At 42.8% G+C, this 22,057-nt stretch overlaps 2 protein-coding genes across 10 annotated transcripts in view; one reads left to right on the forward strand and one right to left on the reverse strand.

Moving 5' to 3' along the window:
• The first annotated feature begins 60 nt into the window (after positions 1–60).
• On the forward strand, positions 61–11,498 carry ORC6 (origin recognition complex subunit 6). 5 transcript variants are annotated; one of them, XM_087870406.1, is made up of 7 exons: positions 61–490; positions 928–2,036; positions 3,293–3,456; positions 3,677–3,766; positions 5,297–5,409; positions 5,868–5,936; positions 6,555–11,498. In XM_087870406.1, exons 2-7 carry the CDS (start codon positions 1,815–1,817, stop codon positions 6,680–6,682), a joined length of 786 nt encoding a protein of 261 aa, XP_087726532.1. In that variant the 5' UTR covers positions 61–490; positions 928–1,814; the 3' UTR covers positions 6,683–11,498. The 5 variants fall into 5 exon arrangements, with proteins under 5 accessions (XP_087726532.1, XP_045628745.2, XP_045628747.2 ...); XM_045772789.2 differs by having other exon boundaries at positions 1,801–2,036; XM_045772791.2 differs by having other exon boundaries at positions 1,907–2,036.
• A 182-nt stretch (positions 11,499–11,680) lies between these two features.
• Positions 11,681–22,057, reverse strand: part of MYLK3 (myosin light chain kinase 3) — a 53,517-nt gene continuing 43,140 nt past the window's right edge. For 4 of the 5 annotated variants that reach the window (XM_087870404.1, XM_045772705.2, XM_045772704.2 and 1 more), the window contains 4 exons: positions 16,909–17,037; positions 15,574–15,726; positions 14,500–14,632; positions 11,681–13,553 (listed from right to left, as the gene is read on the reverse strand). In XM_087870404.1, the coding sequence (XP_087726530.1) occupies positions 13,494–13,553; positions 14,500–14,632; positions 15,574–15,726; positions 16,909–17,037 (475 nt within the window). In that variant the 3' untranslated portion in view covers positions 11,681–13,493. Of the gene's footprint in view, positions 13,554–14,499; positions 14,633–15,573; positions 15,727–16,908; positions 17,038–22,057 lie in introns of those variants that run through there. The other variant, XR_006775420.2, reaches the window with a different exon arrangement.

The raw sequence follows: 22,057 nt of genomic DNA on the forward strand, positions 1-22,057 counted from the left end.
TCTAGGACCTCAACTCTCGCGTGTTTATTGGCTCTTGCCACTTATCCGTGGACTGACGGACCTGGGTGCCAACCAGTCTCTCCACAGTGTGTGAGAGAGGGCGGGAAGGTGCAGAGTAGCAGGGTATCTCTCGGCGGCAGGAAGAAGCCGGCAGGAAGTAAAAGCATCGTTTGAGGAATTTGTCAAGACTGGAGAGATGGAAGGAGGGGAAGCCGACGGTCCAAGTTCACCTGCCCAGGAGCGTGCAGTCACGATGCGCATGAGCAAAAGGAAGACTAGGCTTGATTGGTGGAGCGGTCTGGACTTCCCGTCCCAGCCAATCCAGATGCGTCCGAGGGGTGGGACCTGGCCCTCACTGGCGGGCGCGGCGTTTGCGCGCGGGTTTCGTCGTGTGGCCGCGGTTCGCGCGAGTCGTTCTCCGCGCAATGGAGTCGGGGCTGATCCGGCGTTTAGCGGCTCGCTTGGGTATCGCCGAGCCAGATGTGCTGAGGTGGGTCTGGCGGCGCACGCCTCTGCGGCCTTGGACTCTCCTCCGGCGAGGCCCGCGTGACGGGCGGCAGCACCGAATGAGAGGGGCACGCTGGGGCCGTGGGATTAGGCCCTATCCCAGGGACTTCCCAGCAGTGGGTTTATATGAACGGGCAAGAGGGGGCGATTGTAGGGGGCGATTGACATCCTGGGGAGCAACTGGCTCTGTGGGATGCACGGTGGTGGGACGGGGAAAGTCGAACTTGGGTCGTTCCGCAGATACTTCCTGAGGGTGTGTTTACAGCGGTGCACCACACAGGCGGGGTGCAGACCTCTTGGGGGTCACTGAGGGCAAGAGCTAGGAGGTAAAGGAGACTGGGTAATGTGCCGAATCGAAGGAGGGGGGAGCACAGGGTGCGCCCTGGCGGCTACTTATCATTAAAAACAACAACATCCTAGATCTATGGAAGTGCCATGGGAAGCTGTGGGAAGAGCGGCCCAAGCGGAGACAACAGCTGGTGCGTAAGCCCTTTGCATAATCCAGGGTTAGAAATAAAGCTGATGTGGCTGGAGTGTGCAGAGCAAGACTAGGCCCGATGCCTTGCTGCTCAGTTAAGTGAGGGAAGGTAACGAAAGCACTTTTTTTTTTTTTAAGATTTTATTTATTCGACAGAGATAGAGACAGCCAGCGAGAGAGGGAACACAGCAGGGGGAGTGGGAGAGGAAGAAGCAGGCTCACAGCGGAGGAGCCTGATGTGGGGCTCGATCCCAGAACGCTGGGATCACGCCCTGAGCCGAAGGCAGACGCTTAACCACTGTGCCACCCAGGCGCCCCACGAAAGCACTTCTTGAAAGAGTTGCATGAAGACCTCCTGAACTCCGCAATCATTTAGAAGAGCCGTTCTCGAAGTGTGGTTTCTGGACCAGCCACATCACTATCGTTTTGGCATTCCATAAAAATGCAAATTCTTGGGTCCCACTTCAGGCCTACTGATCAGAAACTCTGAGGATAGGACCCAGCCAGCTGTTTTCACAAGCCCCAAGGTGATGGTCGTGTACATTAAAGTTTGAGTACCACTGATTTAGAGGTAAAAAGAAGGGGTAAAAAGAAGGAACCCTAGTGTAACCGCCAGCGTCTCTGACAGTTATGTTTGTCCCAGTAATGGAAGGATGAAAACAGGTGTTTTTTAAGAAATTGAAGAACTTACTTTTGCTTAAAAGTACTTGAGTACAGGGGAGTCTGAAATCAGGGCTGGTTCTGTCTTACAAAACATTGTCCCACATCCCCAAAAGATGTGCCTTTCCTTCCCACCCCCACATAAACGTGCATAGGAGTTAGGACCAGAATGAAATCCACCCTGCTGTATTCATCGTTGACCAAAGTGTTGGGTGACCTTCTGGAAAAGAGTTTTAGTGAGCATGTTGCTCTTATGACCAGGAAAGCAGAGGAGTACTTGCGACTGTCCCAGGTGAACTGTAATGGCCTGTCTGCACATACCACGGAAACCAGCAATGCAGTCATGTGCCTGGACCTTGCGGCTTCCTGTATGAAGTGCCCCTTGGACAGAGTAAGTAGGTCCCATTGAATGTCTAAATAATCCTCTGAAACATTGAAACTTAATTGTACATTTTAATTTCTGGTTGGGACTAGACTCAAAACGCTTGTGTTTTAGAGTTTTCTTGGCTATTGTCATATATGATTATTTTAGATGAGCTTTAAAATCATTTTTGTCGAGTTGCAGAAAATTCCCTTTACTATCTAGTTTCCTTGGCCACCTCTTTCTTTACTCAAGACCATCTTTCATGCCACTGTTCGCATCCTCCCTAAGTGCATGCTTTAAAACGAATGTGTGTTTTTCTTCTAGTATCACAGTGGTTGAGAGCACAAGCGAGGAGTCAGGAAGAGTTAGATGTTGAGACCAGATCTCAGTAACACCAGTTACTGGCTCTGTGAGCTTCGTTTCCTCATTCATAAAGTGGGGATAAGAATATCCATTTCAATAGATTGTGAGGATTAAACCATATACTATTTGTAACACACTTAACCGTGCATATCACATAATGATACACTCATTAAATGATGGCATTAAAACCACCATTAGCTCCCAGTGGTCGGCTTCCCAATACTGTCGAAGTCTCCGGCTTCTCTTGAACACTAACCTCAAGCTACACTATTTACTTTACAGAGACCATGCCCTTCAATGACTTAGAGCTTTGTAAATGCAACTTCTTTTTACCTGCGTTTCTTTTCTGACAAGATCCTATTTGTCTTACATGACTCTGCCTTGCTGTTACATCCTTTATGAAGCCTTCCTTGACTCTCCCAGACAGTGTTGCTTTTCCTCAGTTTTTGATCTTCCTGTCTCGCAGTTTCCCTCTCCCTTTACCTCCTCCACACACTCGTGCTTCCCACCTCTACTCCCACTGCTTCCCTCCTTCCTTTTCCCAGTGAATTGCACATTGGCATTTTCATTGAAAAACAGATGACCATGTATGTGACTCCTGTGTTTTTATTCAGTTTGGCTGTAGTAACATTTATTGTTCTTTAAATGATCTGTGCTTATGCATGACTGTCTAGTGTGAGCCCCTTGAGAACAGTACTCAACTCTGCCTGACATGGTTACTGACTTTTGACTGAATGAAGCTAAACGTTTAGATAGAGCCACTTGCCACAGAATTAATTAATTTTGAAAAGTTGACTTACTAAAGTTTTTAAGGGCACCAGTATATAGAATGATTATGATTATAATTTTTATGATTTAATTTTATGATATATGAATTTTTATGATATAAATTTTATGATATGCATTTTTTTCTTTCAAAGGCTTATTTAATTAAACTTTCTGGTTTGAACAAGAAGATGTATCAGAGCTGTCTTAAATCTTTTGAGTGTTTACTGGGCCTGAAATCAAATATTGGAATAAGAGACCTAGCTGTACAGTTTAGCTGTACAGAAGCAGTGAACATGGCTTCAAAGATATTGCAAAGGTATGAAGCATAAAGAACCTTAACTGAAAATTTATACTGATGCATAAAGCAGAATTATCTAATGTCCTAGTTTCAGTCTTAAAAAGTAACTAATATGGTAAGGTGCCATAATGCATTATCTCATACATTTAAATAGCTTATAAATTCTGATTTACATTTTCAGTCTCTTTGAAGTAATATTTTTTTAACAAATAATTCTGCAAACACTGCTTTCTCTTAGCTATGAATCCAGTCTTCCACAAACACAGCAGTTGGATCTCGACTTATCCAGGCCGCTTTTCACCACTGCTGCATTACTTTCAGCATGCAAGTAAGTGTGCCGTTTAACATGGAGAAAAGTCCACAATTTACAAATAGATTTCTCATTCCCAAGGAGGACTTCTAATTACAGTTTATTTTAACTCAGAGCATATTTTCCCATATAAATAATATTAGAAATAGTGGCCAAGTGACCAGATTCTGTTTATCCCACAATATAGCTGACAATTTGGAACCCCTGTTGCCAGAAGTCTGCTTGCCAAATGGCAGCTGTATATATATATATGCGGGGTATTCTGTTTTCAGGATCCACCTTTTTTTTTTTTTCTAAGTTTTTTATTTTTTTTAGTAATCTGTACACCCAACATAAGGCTTGAACTCACAACCCCCATCAAGAGTCACATGCTCTTCGTCTGAGACAACCAGGCACCCTCAGGCTCCACCTTTTATAAGTGATGAAATCTGTCATTGAAACTGGTTTGCGATTTTTCCAGTCGTATATTTTTTTAAAGTACAGAGTGCAACTGTTTTTCAAATAATTTACAAAACACCAATGATAAGTTTTTACATCTGGATCTTAAAATTTGGGTTATCTTTCTGCATACCGAAATGTTACCTTGGAAATATTAATAATTGTTATTTTTGTCCAAAGTTGTCTTGTTTTATCTTGCTGGAAAACTCCTTGTAAAATAAATGTAGGGGTGCCTGGGAGGTTCAGACAGTTAAGCATCTGCCTTCAGCTCAGGTTACAATTCCAGGATCCTGGGATTGAGCCCCGCATCCGGCTCTCTGCTTCTCCCTCTCCCCCTGCCTGCCACTCCCCCTGCTTGTGCGCTCGCGCTCTCTTTCTCTCTGTCAAGTAAATAAGTAAAATCTTTAAAGAAATAAAATAAAATAAAATGTAGTTGTTTAACTCTATTAGCCACATACCTAGGAGTGATTAGTTGGCATTCACAGAAAATGTCCCTTTGATTCAACAAAGATATGTGTATATAGAGAAGGAGTATGGCTGCTATTGGAAAAAACAATATTGACAAGTAACCCCACTTTTGAAACCAAATTACACTGAGCAAAGAAAAGTTCGACTAGATCTGTTATCCTAAATAAGTCTGTTTTGTATATTCTATTAGTAGTAGTTGTGGAGTGTAATTAGATGGGGTTTGGGGAGGGGAAAGTGGTTTACATTCCTGTAGTATAAATGTAAGCATATGGGTTAAAGTAAGCTGAATATTTAAAAATGCTATGATTATCATTCGGCAAATCAGTAACATCTGAGATTCACCAAGAAAGAATTCTTTGAGGCATGAAGCACTAGAGCAAATGTCTTCTCTGCACCCCTTATATTACATAACAGATCTCATGTATATTTTGACTCCGTCCAATAGACAACTAGATAAATAGCTTTAAAAGGCAAATTTACATAGTTATAGCTAATAATATATGTTTGGAATAAAGGGAAAACTAAACAGTTGGGAACTCTTCATAAAGCATGGGTGGAAAGGAAATAATTTAATAATCTGGTTGGCCAGAGAAGATAACTATATTGGTCTTAAAAACAGCAATTTGTCAAATTCTTTTGTAGGATTCTAAAGCTAAAGGTGGATAAAAATAAAATGGTAGCCACATCTGGTGTAAAAAAAGCCATATTTGATCGACTATGCAAACAATTAGAGAAGATTGGGCAGCAGGCTGATAGTGAGTATTCATTCCATGTTTCAAGAATGTCATTTGAAAATGTAAACCAGCTGGTAAAAGTCTAAATTTTCAAACTTGGAAAATGGCTGCTTTCTGAATTCCGTATTTAATGTGGACCAGGTAAGTTTTGAGTGAGAAATTTTTTTGTTTTTCAAATAAAGTCTTAATAACCTTTAAAACACCTGTGATTGTATGACTCCATGCCTGAAAAATAGATTCTCCGTTAACGAGCTCCAGTGTTAAATGCTAGCCTCCATATACATAAACTAGAAGAGAAAAGATTCTTAAGTCTGACAAGAGAAACCAAGGAAGAGAAGGGCAAGATCATTTGCCTTCTTTTCCTTGTATTTGGTCAATGAAGGTATCTAATTTTTTGTGTGTGATCCAAAATAAGCCCAACTACTAAAATTGAGGATAGACAAAAATTTAGCCCCGGTGACACATGTTTTTTTCTTAAGTAGAGGCTGGAGATTTAGCTACTCCACCACAGAAGAAAAAGAAGACAATGGCGGAACCTTTAGCAAAGGGTAAGGCGTACTACCTCTGGACAAACTTTGAAATTAGTGCAATGGGGTTAGTGTACAGTGGGTTTAGTGCAGTAAGTAGTCCTGTGCTACTTGCCTGACAAGAGTCAGGTTTTACCTAAATCTGGACAATTATTTGATAAGACCAGTTTTCCAAGCAGTCGTTTACAGAAGTTAACAGAAACACTAGGTAAGTAAGAACACATCTGAAGCCAAACTGCTTAGGTTCAAATCCTGCTTTACCACCCACTGGCTCCGTAACTTTAGGAAAGTCACTTAATTTCCGTAAGCCTCAATTTCCTAATCTATAGAGTTGTGATTAATATTAGCACACTCTTCATAGAATTGTGGTGAGGGTTAAATGAGATAATGCTATTGAAGTGATTAGCACAGTGCCTTGAAGCACAAGATAAGTGCTGGGTAAATGCTGACTACTTACAGCACGGCGTGGAGTGCTTGGAGTACGAGAGCAAACTACTGATATGTTAGCTGCTGTTTCCACTTCTCATTTCAGCATGATAGCCCCCAGTTTTAATTAACTAATTAGATACGTCAAACAAGTTTACTTGTTTACTTGTCAGTATAAGAATTTTGAAAACTGTTGAAAATTTTCTCTCACAGAAACAGAGAAGGTAGTAGAAAGCTCACATAAACTGCAGAAAGATGACGATCTGACACAGGATTATGAAGAATGGAAAAGGAGAATTTTGGAAAATGCTGCCAAAGCACAAAAGGCTACAACAGAGTGATTTCAGCTTCTAGACTACCTTGGTTTGCGAACTAACAGTACACCTGCCGCCTCAATGAAGATGTGAGAGCTTTGGAATTTTGTTTGAACTTTTATAACAAGGATCCTAAGACTGTTGCCTTAATAGCAAAGAAGCCAGTACTGGGGCTGAGCTCTTGGCGGCAGGCTGGCTGGTGACATGGCAACAAATTCATTAGGTCAGGCACAGTGCCTGGTTGGCATGGCCTTGGCTCCCCACAGGTCTGCATTCCTACAAAATGGAATTGGAGCCATTTGCTCTTTTGTTTTAAGCAAAAGACAGTTTCCTGTCCTATCCAGGATATAAAATTCAGGCTGAATGGAGTCTTAAAGATTTTACTTGGGTTTTTGTGTAAGTTTCTTATTTTGACTAAATCAATATATGGTATGGCCTAAGTTAATAAATGTTATTTTTATGTGCATTCAGGTTGCCCTTGTCATCAGTTTGGGAGAGTCATTGCTGTGACAAAACTTGTCTACTCTAGGGGCGCCTGGGTGGCACAGCGGTTAAGCGTCTGCCTTCGGCTCAGGGCGTGATCCCGGCGTTATGGGATCGAGCCCCACATCAGGCTCTTCCGCTATGAGCCTGCTTCTTCCTCTCCCACTCCCCCTGCTGTGTTCCCTCTCTCACTGGCTGTCTCTATCTCTGTCGAATAAATAAAATCTTTAAAAAAAAAAAAAAAAAAAAACTTGTCTACTCTAGTAGAAAAAAGCCATATGCTGAACTATACTGCTCACCAGACGACAAACTCTCAAATCAGACTTCCTGGGTTTAAGACCCTGCTCAGCCACTTACTACTACCTGTCAAACCTTGAGCAAATTAATTAACTTCATTCTGCCTCATCTATAAGTAGGACTAAAAATGATGTCTACTTCATAGAATAATTTGGAGTTGCATCTGAGCTGATACATGTAAAACATTTAGCACAATACCTGGTATAAGTATTTAGCAAATGTTAAAATATAGAGAGAAATTCACATATAAAGGTCTCAACGTAATGAATTACACATTAGCAGCATATTAAAAAGTCAGACGGACTAAGGGTTATTTTCTTTGACATGCACATACTGAAAAATGTAACCTATTAAATACTCCCTATTATAAAACTATAGGTTCGGACCTTTGTGGAAGATAAGTTGCTAGGGGCTCTGAGGCATCATGCCAGGTATGATCTTAACTAAAATCAAGAATACATGGTCTAATTAAATATTTCCATAAGAATATAATAAAGAGACTACATCCAAATTTTAAAAACCTGTTCAGAATGGTATCAGTAATACCAGTGGTTGCATAATCCCTGCTGCATAGAGCTGGAGTGCTGAAAGAGTGATTTCTCTTCATCCCCTCTCCTTTTTAATTCTAGATTCTAAGCAGCTAAGGTGAAAGAAATGTCACAGTTAATGATCCCAATGCAGGCCTAATGTCCAGCAAGCCCTATGGTAGAGGGGAATGAACATGAGTTTTGAATGCAATTACAGTGCATTTAAATTCTGACTGTGCCACTTCTACCCTATGGAAATTTCAAGATCGTAAAGAGCCTCAGTTTCCTCATTTATAAAGTAGAGGTATTTTCTACCTTGTAAGGTTTAAAGTAGTATTTCTAAAGTACCTGGCACTTAGAAGGCATTCACTGAACAGTGGCTCTTGTTATTACTTTGATCTAAAATGGATAAGTGAGTTTTTTCCTCATTTATTTATTTATGAAGGTTTCATTTATTTGAGAGAGTACAAGCGGGGGGGGGGGCGGAGCAGGAGCTGAGAGAGAAGGACAAGCACCCTCTTTGCGGAGCCTGCATTCATGGGGCTCAGTCCCACAACCCCAAGATCATGACCTGAGCCGAAATCCAGAGTTGGACGCTTAACCAACTGAGACACCCAGGCGCCCCTTTTCCTCATTTATTTTAAGAAAGTGTATAATTTTTTTATTTGGTGGCAGGATTTAGATTTCTGGCTTTGAGTCAAAAGCAATCTACTCATTACCAAGTAAAATTCGGCACATTCACTTTTTTTTTAGTATTGTAAAATGCACCTAACATAAAATTTACCATCTTAACCATTTTTAAGTGTACAGTTGAGTAGTGTTACGTACATTCGTATTGTTATGCAGCCAACCTCCACAGCTCTTTCATCTTGCATGGCTGACTGCAGCCATTAAACAACTCTCTGTACCTCCCTCCCCTAGCCCCTGGCAATTACCATACTGTTTATGTCTGAATTTGTGTATTATTTTTTTTAAGATTTTATTTATTTGACAGAGACACAGCAAGAGAGGGAACACAAGCAGCGGGAGTGGGAGAGGGAGAAGCAGGCTTCCCACCGAGCAGGGAGCCCGATGCGGGGCTCGATCCCAGAACCCTGGGATCATGACCTGAGCCAAAGGCAGACCCTTAACGACTGAGCCACCCAGGCGCCCCTGAATTTGTCTATTCTAGATAGGTACCTCGTATTGGGTTATGTCTTTTTGTGAGCAGCTTATTTCACTTAGCATTATTCCTCGAGGTTCATTCTTATAGCATGTGTCAGAATTTCCTTCCTTTTTAAGGCTGAATGGTAGTCCATCGTATAGATACGCCACATTTTGTTTATCCATTCATCTGTAAGTGGGCACTCGGGTTGCTTCCACCTTTTAGCTATTCTAAGTAATGCTGCTATGCACATGGGTGTATAATGTCTCTTTGAGACCCTGCTTTCAGTTTTTTGGATGGATATAGACTCCATCTAAGCGGGGTTGCTGGATCATGTGCTAATGCTATTTTTAAATTTTTGAGGAACCATCATACTGTTTGCCATAGTGGCTACGCTCTATTATATTCCCACCAACAGTACACGAGAGTTCAACTTCTCCGCGTGTTTGCCAACACTTATTTTCTGAACACTTTATATTTTCTGGTTTTTTCTCATTGTGGTCTTTATTTGCATTTCTGTAATGATTAATGAGCATTTGTTCATGTGCTGCTGGCCATGTTTATCATCTATAGAAAAATGTCTATCCAAGTCTTTTGCCTATTTTTGAATCAGGTTGTTTATTTTTTTGTTGCTGAGTTGTAGGAATTCTTTATATAGTCTAGATAATAACCTCTTAGCAGATACATGATTTGCAAATATTTTCTCCCACTTCTTAAATTGCCTTTTCACTGTTGATTTCATGAGAGTAAACAGAGTTCTGTTTGTAACTTTTTTCCCCCTTTATGCCTTAAAAGCAGGTGATGGTAATTATTTTGATTATCTGGAACATAGTTATTTTTTATGTGGTTATTTCTTAAGTTAATTGGGGTGGTGGGTGGGGATTGCCTTAAAGCGATTCTTTGACAACAATTTTCCAACATATTTACATTCCCAGTGACGGATGCTTACTGCCTTGTGAGTATGTTTCAGTACTACTGTAAAGACTGTGGAAGCGCAGTTCTTTAACACCTCCTCATGGTGTTCATTTAGCTGATTTAAAAAACTTTATCATGAAAATTTTCAAATGTATAGAACAGTATAATGAAACCCTGTACCGATCACTCAGACCCAATAGTTAGCAAAGATTTTGCCACATTTGCTTAACTGTATCCATTTTCCCTGAAGTCATTTAACCTACATTATAACCACATTGCCATTATCATAACTCACAAAATTAATAGAAATTCTATGTATTATTTTTTAAAGATTTATTTATTTATTTTAGAGAGAGAGCACGAGCAGGAGGGGCAGAGGGAGAGGGAGAGAGACTCTCAAGCAGACTCTGTGCTGAGCATGAAGCCTGACGCAGAGCTCGATACCAGGACCCTGAGACATGACCTGAGCCAAAACCAAGAGTCGGACACTTCATTGACTGCGCCGCCCAGGTGTCCCTGAAATTCTATGTATTATTAAATATGCAAGTTAGCGTTTTATTTCCTGGATGTCTCTGTCCTTGTATTGTTTGTTTGCTCAAATCAAGGTCAAAATAAGGCCCACACTTGACATTGCATTGCTAATTTGTGATTATAAAAGCAATACATGCTCATTGTAAAAAAAAAAAAAAAAAATTCAAATTATTCAGAAAGTTATAAAGTGAAAAGTGGAATTCCCCCTTATCCCCATCACCCACACTCCATACCCCAATGCTAAGTTTCTTGCATATCCTTGAAAATTTTAATGCGTGTATATGTCTCTCCACAAATGGGATGATGCTATATATATGTTCTATCATTTTCCTGTAATAAAAGATGGCATCAGTACATCTAGATCTATGTTTAACAGCTACAAGGTGTTTTCCTTTATGGGTGTGACAAAATTTATTTAACTAAATTCATACTGATAGGCATATGAGGTGGTTTTCATTCAGCCATTAGCAACAGTGTTACAGTAAACATTTTGCATAAATCACGTGTTCAAGTACTGCTGAAGGATAAATTTCTAGAAATGAAATTGCTGGGTGAAAGTGTGGGTGTGACTTTTATTTGGATAAATACCCATCGAAAGTGGAAGAATTCCATTTTCCCTGCAAGCACACCAATCTAACAGGTGAAAAAAGTGGGTCCTGACTGCCTTTTAGAGTTTCTCTGCCCAGCAATTTCCAATGACTATTCATTCAAATGGAAAACCCATTAGAAATAGTTGATACCAGCACAGTTACAATATAAAAATACCAGCAAAGTGCAGAACTGAAAATATCCAAAAATTTAAAGCTTTAGAAGTTCCCTTGAATTTCAGGGAAGGGAGGCTAAAATCACATTACCTCTCACTTGTGTGGGCTTGACCTAAACAAAGCCCTCCTGAGGGGGCTCTAGGTAAAGAATAACAGCATACAGCGGGGGGGGGGGGGGGGGAGAATAAAATCTGGTAGGTAAAGGATTCTCGCTATATCCGCCCCGTCCAGTGTCGAAGGCACTAACCACGTGCGGCTATTAAGCACTTAAAATGTGGCTAATGCAACTGTAGGACTGAATTCCTGTTTTTATTTAAGTTAAATGTAAAAATGGATACCTAATTATTAGAAAACAATTGAGGTGTTTCAAACAACATGAGTATGTGAGTATATTTTTCCATAGTAAGTTTCATGAGATCTAAATACAAACTAAGCATGTCTGATGACAACCTCGTATCTGCATTGAAATGTATTTTAAGTGTAAAATACATACCAGATTTTGGTGATTTTGTGTGAAAAGAAAAAATATAAAATATCTCATTCATAATTTTTATGTTGATTACAAATTGAAGTGTTTTTTATCTTACTGCATTAAATTATTAAAATTAATCTCCCCAGGGTTTTTTTTAGAGAAGATATTAGAAATTTTAAAGTTACGTATATGGCGCATGTAATATTTCTGTCCGTGCTACTCTTAGATCAAGGTAGCTAACTACGTTTTTCTGGGGAGAAGAGTCATAGCAGCCCCAAGAGTCTGACGTCCCACAGGAGGTAAGAATCACAGTACCTGACAGAATTATGAGGTAACCTCTCTGGCTCCTTCTGGAGGCTGCCCTCATAAAACCTTTTCAGAGAAGTAACTTGTTCTGAAATAAGGCATTTTACCAAATCACTGCACTCTCCCAGGAAAGGGACATTTTCAGCAGCTATCTCTTCGGATGTTCGTCCACTAGCTGGCCAGCCTGGAGCAGGCCTCGATATGCTGGTACTGAACAATCTCAGTTCTCGACAAGGTTAGCCTTCCAGAGAAAAGTTACAACTTCAGAACTGAAGCAGCAGGATTCACCTCGCCACCCTCCCCACGGGCACGTCCTCTGCCAAGAAAAGCAGGGTCTTTATTTGAACAAAAGTCCTGAAAGGCTGTGAAATTGTTGCACGGTTAATTAAAAACAAAAATTAAAAAACAAAAAACGAAGCTAAAAGTAATTAAAACTGCTGACACGAGAAGTGCATGGGGATAGCACGAAAATCAGGTTAGAAGCAAGCACAAATAATAAAGTACTTCTTGTTAATCATTTTGTAAGTTAAATGACAATATTGGAAGTGGTATATCCTTAATAAAGCAGTAGCAGAGCCGTGTATGGTCTCACGATGTCCCACTTGTGTTTCTCTCAGAAAGCTGGACATCATCACACTCTTATCTCTCTTTTACATATTGCGTATCAGTTCCAGACTTGCTAGACCGTCAGGTCATCAGTGAGGAAGGGAGGTCAGGAACGAAACTACCAATGCCAGGACAGGGCCGGTCAGGAAAGGGTGGAGGTGTGTGCAGATTTAAAAAGCACATTCAAAATAATCATTGTTCTGATTTAGCCAGGATAGGTGGTATATTTTGAAGTTTCAAAGAATATTGAAGAATGCATGGTTTGATTCTCAAAAGGGAGCACAAGTTAAAACAAGTTTGGGGGTCATTGCCCTAAATCCACATTGGTTTCCGTAAGAGCGGGACAGTACCGTAAAATGTCAGCTCCCACTTGAGCAGATCGAAATTCTAAGAATTCTTTGTACTGGAGGGAATAACACTGAATAACATGCCCTGTGTAATAGTCTACTAAGTTCTTCAATCAGAGTAAGTTTAGACTTTAAATTTGACATACACAAGATAGAAGCATTCCTACCTACCTAAAGCATGCCTACACTCATCACCAAAAGTAGGTATACTTGAAAAGTAAACACGGCATTTCAACTTAGTATGATCTTATAAGGCGGAAAAAGGTTTGTAGGCTGCTTTCCTTACAGCCACTTTTCATCCACAAGGAAGGCAACAGCCATAACCTTTCTTTACAAAATAAGTGGAATCAATGTTGGTACAAGACTGGATTATTAAAAATCTTGAGTCATCCCTTCATCACCAGTCTCAGTAATTTCTGGGCCCATGGGAGCAGCAGAGTTGAGAATTAGGGACAAGTTGGAAATTTCCTTAGCCTGTTGGCAGCGGTCACCACGTAGAAATGTTTCTTGATGTTAAGGAGAGAAAAAAAGAAAAAATATATTTTTAGACCAGTTGCTTTAGGAAGAAACAATAAAAGGACTTAAACAAGTTTAACCACTTGGGTTTGTTCAAAACTGAGCACCTAATGGAGAAAACAAATGTGTGGCAAACTTCTAGTAAAACAGCCACTTTGGGGCATTCTGGAGCGAGTATGAAGTGAGAAAATACGTTATCCTGCCCTTTTCACGTGCAAATTGGAGCCCACTGGAATACTGTTTTTCGGATTGTGACTCACCACGCACCAGCGGGTCATGGAGTCAGATTGTGGCTTATGGCCAGCACTCCTTTGAACGAAAACAAATACCACAGAGCAGAAAATACCTGAGCGCATCACACTGTTTAGCAAGCGCTGGGATGTTGTATTTCATACGTGTATGTATACGTGTATTTGTAAACTGGCTCTCTAGGTAAAGGCTTTAGTTTTTGTTTTTAGTGAGGAGCTGAGCTGATACCAAAATGCCAGAAAGCCACTTTCCTGGAGGACAGATGTTTCTGAGACAGATTTTATGTCCGTGGTACCAAAGAGTTCTGTCTGTAAACAAAATTATGAAGCTTTTAAAACCTAATAGGGTTTTCCCAGCCCCTCTTCAGGAAACATGGAGGAATGAGATCTCCAGCTGCCGGCAGTAAGTTCCAAGCATGCACTGCTATTGTCATTGAGAACATAGGCTCAGACTTCGTTCTGTCATTACAAACGTCCACCTGCGTATGAACTTAATGCCACTTTGATGCCAGTTGGTTTTGGTCAGTGGCGTTTTTAATCAAGATAACAGGTTTTGACATAAGACGCTTTTTTCCTCCTAAATAATCTTTCTATTTAGAATGAAAATGTAAGTAAAAACGTAGCTACGCTTCTTTCAAAGGACACATTAAAAAGACAAATGCTGCCTTTTCTAAGAAAAACCGGGTACCTTCCATTTCCTCTGAGCCATATATTTCTGCAGCAGTAATTGGGATTTGAGACGAACTTTGGATTTTGAAGCTTTGGCAGGCAAATTATTCAACCACTCATGTTTCAGGCACTGCGTGGCACTCATTCGGCAGCTGTGAAATCAAAGAGAAGTTGAAACTTTTAGTGAGGGCTGCATTTTCTGGTTGTCCAGAAAATGGTTCAGCTGGGTAGGAAGCCTGAGTCAGTGGGACGGATTAATCATTTGGGGAGATTCACGCCACGTACTAAAAAGGAACTCCTCATGTCAAAAATTCCCCTCCTTAGAAGTACAAGAAAGTCATCAGCAAAATGCCCCCTCGCTCCACAGAGAGACTGTATCCCGATGATCAACCATCTCTTCCAGAGAGAGCTGGGGTCTCGAGGCAGGGAGCAGGAAGGCCAGCTGGGCCTGGAATTGCTCGTAAGAGGTAAACGAACATGAGCCTCGAAGCAGCTTGTCTCTCCTTCCAGGGAAAAATGTCCGTTTTGCTCACCTGAACTACAAATACTTTTCCTCTCGTAACATTTCACAATCAGAAAGAACAAAATAGTAAAGGCCAGAGAACTGGGGGCTGTCTCAGAGCCCAGACTCTCGGGCCTCACCCTGGGTTGTTTGCAATTCTTTCTTTATGTGTGAGGAGTATCCGAAAACCGCATGGTCCACCCATGACTTTAATATGGCTGCTGAAAACTAAGTAGGCCTTCGTTAGCAACAAACGAGGTTTTCTGGCCTTTGTTCTGGGGAATAACATCTGCATATGTCAACTTTTTTTCAACATTAACCTACTAAAAGTGATAACTTGGTAGTAGGACTAATTTATACATGAGGTCCTTTCTAAAACTCTGTCTAGATTTTATGCTCCTAGTTGTTTATTTTTTAATTGATTTCCTTCATCTCTTTCCCTGCTACTTTTTCGGCTCCGAAGAAGTAGCAGACTAAGAAATCTTGGACAGAATTGGCCCAGAGGAAACCCAGCACCAGCCGGATCTTCACAGCGCCCAGATGCATGGTCCCCATCAGATTGGTTTGAGAATGACGAGCAATGAAGGGTACCTCTTCTCTTTGACGAGCAGGCGGGAAATAAAGTCCTTGGCCTCCTCCGACAGCCCTTCAAAGGCGTCAGCGTCAAAATCCCAGCTACAGTTCACGATGAAATTCATGGTCTCTGCATCTGTTTCCCCTAGAAATGGGGACAAACCACTGAGTCTACAGAGGAGAGAAAGGACCGTCAGTCTGTAGAAGCCATATGGGCCAACATGCAACAACAGGATAGAGGTCTTCCAAGGTTCCAGCGACACTAACCAGAACCAAGAGGGTTCAAAAGAAAAGCACCCCCATTACTTCTCCACAGGAGATAGGCCAGTGTGTCCTGTTAGGGGAAGAAGTGGCAGGACTGAAAATGTAGAGGCATGAAGAGTGTTTGCGTGAATCCCCAATCACGCTCACCTATTTTCCTTTTAGCCTGAAGTGAGGAATGAATTGAGACCCCGTCCAACACGTCCATGTATCAGGGACATATCGACTTAATTTAAAATTACCTTAGCGTGTCTCTGACTCAGGCTGGCTGGATTAGAGACTACCCCGGCCTCAGGGGCCAAAGGGAGACTGGCTTCATGAGGCCCCTCTAGAGTGTGGGCAGAGAGACAGGACACTCGAACTGGCTGGCCTCGGACCTCAACCTCCCCCCCCCCCATGCAACACACACACACACAAAGTGTGGGGACACACGGTAGCAGTTGTACCGTAATGGTAAGTCTGGGAGCAAAGCATGACTTATTGGGCCCCTGAGGGAAAAGCCAGGGGAAGTCACAGAGAGGTGAGAATGCTCCGTCAGGGTAAGAGCACCTCTCGGTCCACCGTAACCCTGCTTCCTCAGTCCAGAGAACACAGGGCAGGGCGGGAGGGACAAGGTGAGACGGTGCAGCAGCCAGCGTCCTCCTTACCGCTCTCCTCCAGCCCCACTTGCACTGAAGCACCTGCACTTCCTTGCTGGAGAGCTTGCCCTCCGGTGGAAGCTGCTTTATCACCCAGAAGTTTCAGGCAACCAGTGCCGTCAGCATGAGCTCACGAGCAATAACTGATAAGAGGTGGTGTATCGATACCCTGACTCCCTCCGCCTCAGACGGAATAACTGTGAAGGGCTGCTTCACCATGGATCCCAGACATGCCCGCAGGACTAAACTCCAGTTGCCCACCATGGTAGGTGGCTGAATAACACATGCTTGACTGGTGATTTCCACCAACTCACTTCTCTACTCCTCTGTTGGTGTTTCCTGGGAACACCTCTCAAATCAATGACTCACGCTCAAATTTTGCTGCTTCTAAGGATACCCAAACTAAGACAGATGGCCCCTATTCTCACTGGGAGCCAGGCTCGTGGGCACTCACAGCATGTAGGTAATGACTCCCACACTCCACATGTCCGTAGGGAAGGACACGAATTCATAGTTGACAACTTCCGGGGCCAGGAACTCTGGAGTGCCGAAGTTCACCTTCAGCTTCTCCCGAGGCTTGTACCTGGGGAGAGGGGGTGCAAAGGACCATGAGAGTGAGCCCTGAGAGAAGACGTGGAGGCTGGGACTAATTCCAGGTAGGAGCTAGACCTTCCCAACCCTTCCTGTCTGCCCTGTTGTCTGGACCTCACATCCCACCACATGTGGCTTACTGGGTAATCATCATTCCCTCAGCCCCAACTGTAGACTTTCCTAAGTCACTAGGGAGAATCAGAAAACCACAGCCCTCTTCCTCCATGCAGCTGCAATGTGGAGAGGAGAGAAGATCCATTTATCTTATTCGGCATGCAGCCACTTGGACAAACACAAATTGGAGAGCAGCTGTCTGTGGAGGTCTGCTCTTGTGGTGTGAGCAGTTGGTTGGAGAGATGACAGTAAGAATCAGAAAAAGCAAATATACTCAATATCACTAATCCTCAGGAAAATACAAATCAAAACCACAATGAGATACCACTGCACATCATGACTACGATAAAACCACCAACCAACCAAAGACCAGAAAATAGCAAGAGCTGGCTAGGATGTAGAGAAACTGGAACATTTGCTGGTGGGAATGTAAAGTGGGGCAGTTGCTAAGGAGAACAGTATGGCAGCTGCTCAAAAAAATTAAAACTAGAACTACCATATGATCCAGCAATCCCACTTCTGGGTATATATCCAAAAAAACTGAAAGGAGAATCTTGAGGAGATATTTATACACCCGTACGCATAGCAGCATCATTCATAATAGCTAAATGGAGGAAGTAACCCAAGGCAGCATCTATCGATGGACGACTGCATCAGTAAAATGTGGTCGATACATACAGTGGAATATTATTCAGCCCAACAATATAAGGCAGTTCTGACACACGCTGCAATATGGGCGAACCTCCAGGACGTTATGCTAAGTGAAAGAAACTAGTCACAAAAAGACAAATACTGTATGGTTCCACTTCGGTAAGGTGGAGAGTGGTCAAAGTCAGAGACAGAGGGTAGAATGGTGGTTTCCAGGAGCTGGAAGCAGGAGGAAAGTGACCAGTTATTGCTTAACGGGTATAGAGTTCAAGTTTGGAAGATGAAAAGAGTTCTAGAAATTATGTATATATTTAACACTGCTGAATTAAATTAAAAAATGGTTAAGATGGTAAATTTTATGTTATGTGTATTTTACACAATTACAAAAAGAATAAGAATTAGAAAAAAAAGGTTCTGGGGCTCCTGGGTGGCTCAGTTGGTTAAGTGTCTGCCTTTAGCTCAGGCGGTGATCCCAGGGGCCTGGTATTGAGTCCTGTGTCAGGTTCCCTGCTCAGCGGGGAGTCTGCTTCTTCCTCTGGCCCTTCCCCTGCTTGTGCTCCCTCTCTCTCTCTCTCTAATAAATCAATAGAATCTTTTCTTAAAGAAAATTTAGAGGCATCTTTTCTTAAAGAAAAGATTCTATTGATTTATTAGAGAGAAAGAAAGGCTCTCAGAGTGAGAGAGAGCATGAGCAGGGGGAGGGGAGAGGCAGAGGGGAAGCAGACTCCCCATGAGCAGGGAGCACGCAGGGCTCAATCCCAGGCCCCTGGGATCATGACCTGAGCCGAAGGCAGACACCCAACCAACTGAGCCACCCAGGTGCCCCAGTAAATAAAATCTTAAAAAAAAAAAAAGGTTCTGGACAGGAAGATTAACAAAGGTTAGGAAGAGAGTTGATGGCTGAGTGGGAATGGGAATGGCCACAGGTGGTTTTTAGAATTGTTAGTCGTTTAGAAAGTCTCTAGCTAAAATGTAATGGGCAACAACCAAGACGTCCTTTGGTAGGTGAGTGGGCAAATAAACTGTGGTCCATCCAGACAATGGAATCGTATTCAGTGCTAAGAAGAAATGAATTATCGGGGCGCCTGGGTGGCACAGCGGTTAAGCGTCTGCCTTCGGCTCAGGGCGTGATCCCAGCGTTCTGGGATCGAGCCCCACATCAGGCTCCTCCGCTATGAGCCTGCTTCTTCCTCTCCCACTCCCCCTGCTTGTGTTCCCTCTCTCGCTGGCTGTCTCTATCTCTGTCAAATAAATAAATAAAATCTTAAAAAAAAAAAAAGAAATGAATTATCAAGCCATGGAAAGACGGAGAAGAAACAAGTCCACAGTACTAGGGGAAAGAAGTTGGTCTGAATAGGCCACATACTGTATGGTTCCAACTATAGGTCATTCCAGAAAAGGCAAAACATAAAAGAGATATAAAAAGATCAGTGGTTGCCAGGGGTTGGGGTGGGGAGAGGAAGGGAGAGATAAATAGGTGAAGAACAGAGGATTTGCAGGGCTTGAAAATATTCTGTATGGTACCATAATGATGGATACATGTTATTACACATTTGTCCAAACCCATAGAACATCCAACACCAAGAGTGAATGGTAAAGTATGGACTTTGAGAGATAATATGTCAATGTAAGTTCATCAGTGGGAACAACTGTATTACCCTGTACTACCCTGGTTGGGGAGGCATGACTGAGGCAAGGGGTCTATGGGAAATCTCTGCACCTTCCCCTCCCCCACAGTGAAATTTCACTGCGAACCTAAGATTGTTCTAAAAAATAAATAAAGCATTAATTTATAAAATAGAATGGGTACTTCCTATTTGCCAGGCTAAAAGTTTTACACATATATAATCTCTTCTCATTCTTGCAACAGCCCCATGAAGTCCGTATGATCACAGTCCCCATCTACAGATAAGGCAATTGAGAATAAAATGAATACTCCGCCTATGTGGCCTGCTTCCCTTCAATCGGGCAGGTGACTTATCAAAGAGCTTCCTCTTCCAAATTTACTGAGAGCCAGATAAATGCAGGCCTGGGCCAACACAGCCCACGTCCACCCAGTGAAAGAGCTGCAAGGATCATCCTGGTAGCCTGTTGAGCAGGAAGCAAGGAAGAGAGCAGGAACCCTCCTCTGGCTACAAGCTACTCCCCGACCGTGGCGACCGACTCAGGGCCAAGGAGCTGAGCTGAAAGGGACAGCTTTCCCCTAGACAACAAGCACCCCAACTACGCTCAGACAAGTGCCCAGGGAATTGCCACGGCACCTTCCAGCACCTCAGGGCCGATAAGAAGAAGAGCACAATACAGTATTTGATTCATTGTGTGGGGGGGAAAGAACCTTTGCTAAGTAAATGGATTCAGAGCCTTGTTGAAGGTCTTAATTTTGGTTTTGTTGTAAAATAGTGTGCTGCTTTCCTTTGAAAATGTACAAAGTATCCATCGCTACTGATAGTATGTTAATATCTGTGTAGAAAGGAAAACCAGTTTGAGTACTAGTGTAGATACACGCATTCCAGCAAATATATTTGCAACTGTGATGCGGTCAGTGCTTTGTGATATAAATGCACTTTTTCAATGTCTACTTTCACTTTTAAAATGCAGGTTTCGTGTTTCACCATAAAAGATCTGAAACCTACCTCCATCCCCCTTAAACAAGGAGGGAAGAAAAAAGAGAGGAGAGAAGACCCAGCCTCTCAGAACCTGGAAGCCACTTTCCCAGAGGCTCGTTATTGTTCTCCCTGCTTCATCTTGCCCCATAGCCACGTCCTGTAGCAAGTGACTTTGCAGCTCACGCCACTAGGGGCAGTATACCCCACTGACGCTGGGCTTGGCCACGTGAGCTGCGGGGGGCAGTGACCGCGGGGCCCCTCCAAGCTAGGCTGTAAAAGCTTGCCCTCTGGCTCCTCGGCAGTCAGCATGAAGACAGAATGAGAGACACATGGGGCAGACCTGTCCTCACCGATCTGCATCTTAGATCCAAGCCCGTGTCAGCTCAGGGATTGGCAATCAGCAATTCCCAGCCTGTGGTGCATGCGTAAATATTTAACAACCAGCTTTCTGATTAAAAAAAAAAAAAGTCCTGGGGCGCCTGGGTGGCACAGCGGTTAAGCGTCTGCCTTCGGCTCAGGGCGTGATCCCGGCGTTCTGGGATCGAGCCCCACATCAGGCTCCTCTGCTATGAGCCTGCTTCTTCCTCTCCCACTCCCCCTGCTTGTGTTCCCTCTCTCGCTGGCTGTCTCTCTCTCTGTTGAATAAATAAATAAAATCTTAAAAAAAAAAAAAAAAGTCCTGATTTGCGGCATTTGACATTTTCAGTGGTCTAAATACTGATTTCACCATAGCTGATTTGAAACTACCATCATGAAGCCACTGAATGCAGAGCTGGGAAGAGACGCGCCATAGCGCCCCATTCCATGGTCTTTCCACTGGACAGATAAAACAGGCACGAATAATCTCAGGAGTACGGAAATGTAGTAAAATAATGAGGAATTGGGAACATTTGAAAATGTGATCTTTGTTTTTAATGTAAGTTCTTTAATTGTAAGTTTATACCATTTAATTTTAAATTAATGGTGTGTTTTAACAACTGTTTACAAGGTTCCTTATCATGAGCTGTTCTGAGTTGGGTCCAGGATACCACTCCCCCAGCTGACTCGCAAATGCGTGGATGAGAATAAATGAGTTTTAAGCCTCTGCAATTCGGGGTGGTTTGTTACACAGCAGTACTGTGGCAGTAACTAACCCCAAAGCTATGTCAAAATATCCACCAAGACCCCCTCTCCAAATTCCTAGCATCAGGCCCTCTGTGACCATAGGGTCACAGATGAGGTCACAGCCTCATGGAGCCTGGGGCGGGCACCTCCCCTTGCCCTGCCAGAGGATCTGATGAAACAGGCTTGGATTCCAATCTGAGCACCGGACTGGCAGTCAGGAAGCCTAACCCTGCACCCAACATTCTGGAGACCAAACTTCAATAAGATACTTCCCATCCCATCCCCATCCTTGACCCTTGAGAGGTCCCTACTTAGACCCACTGATGGGTCTCACTGCTCAGCCTGGTGTAACGCTGGCCCCTCTTGCTAGATGTCATGACCTCTGAAGATCTATGTGTGCCACCCACCTCCCCCCACCACCTATGTGACCGGGGCCATCCCCCCGCTAAAAATCTCAGCACCCTCTAATAGCTCCATTTCTAATAGAAATACCACTTTACTTTCTACCGTTTGTGTTATAGGGGAAAATCGGCTTTTCCT

Source organism: Ursus americanus, chromosome 21 (genome assembly GCF_024610735.1).
Source record: "Ursus americanus isolate L20-20 chromosome 21, mUrsAme1.1.p, whole genome shotgun sequence".
In the NCBI taxonomy this organism is placed as follows: Eukaryota; Metazoa; Chordata; class Mammalia; order Carnivora; family Ursidae; genus Ursus; species Ursus americanus.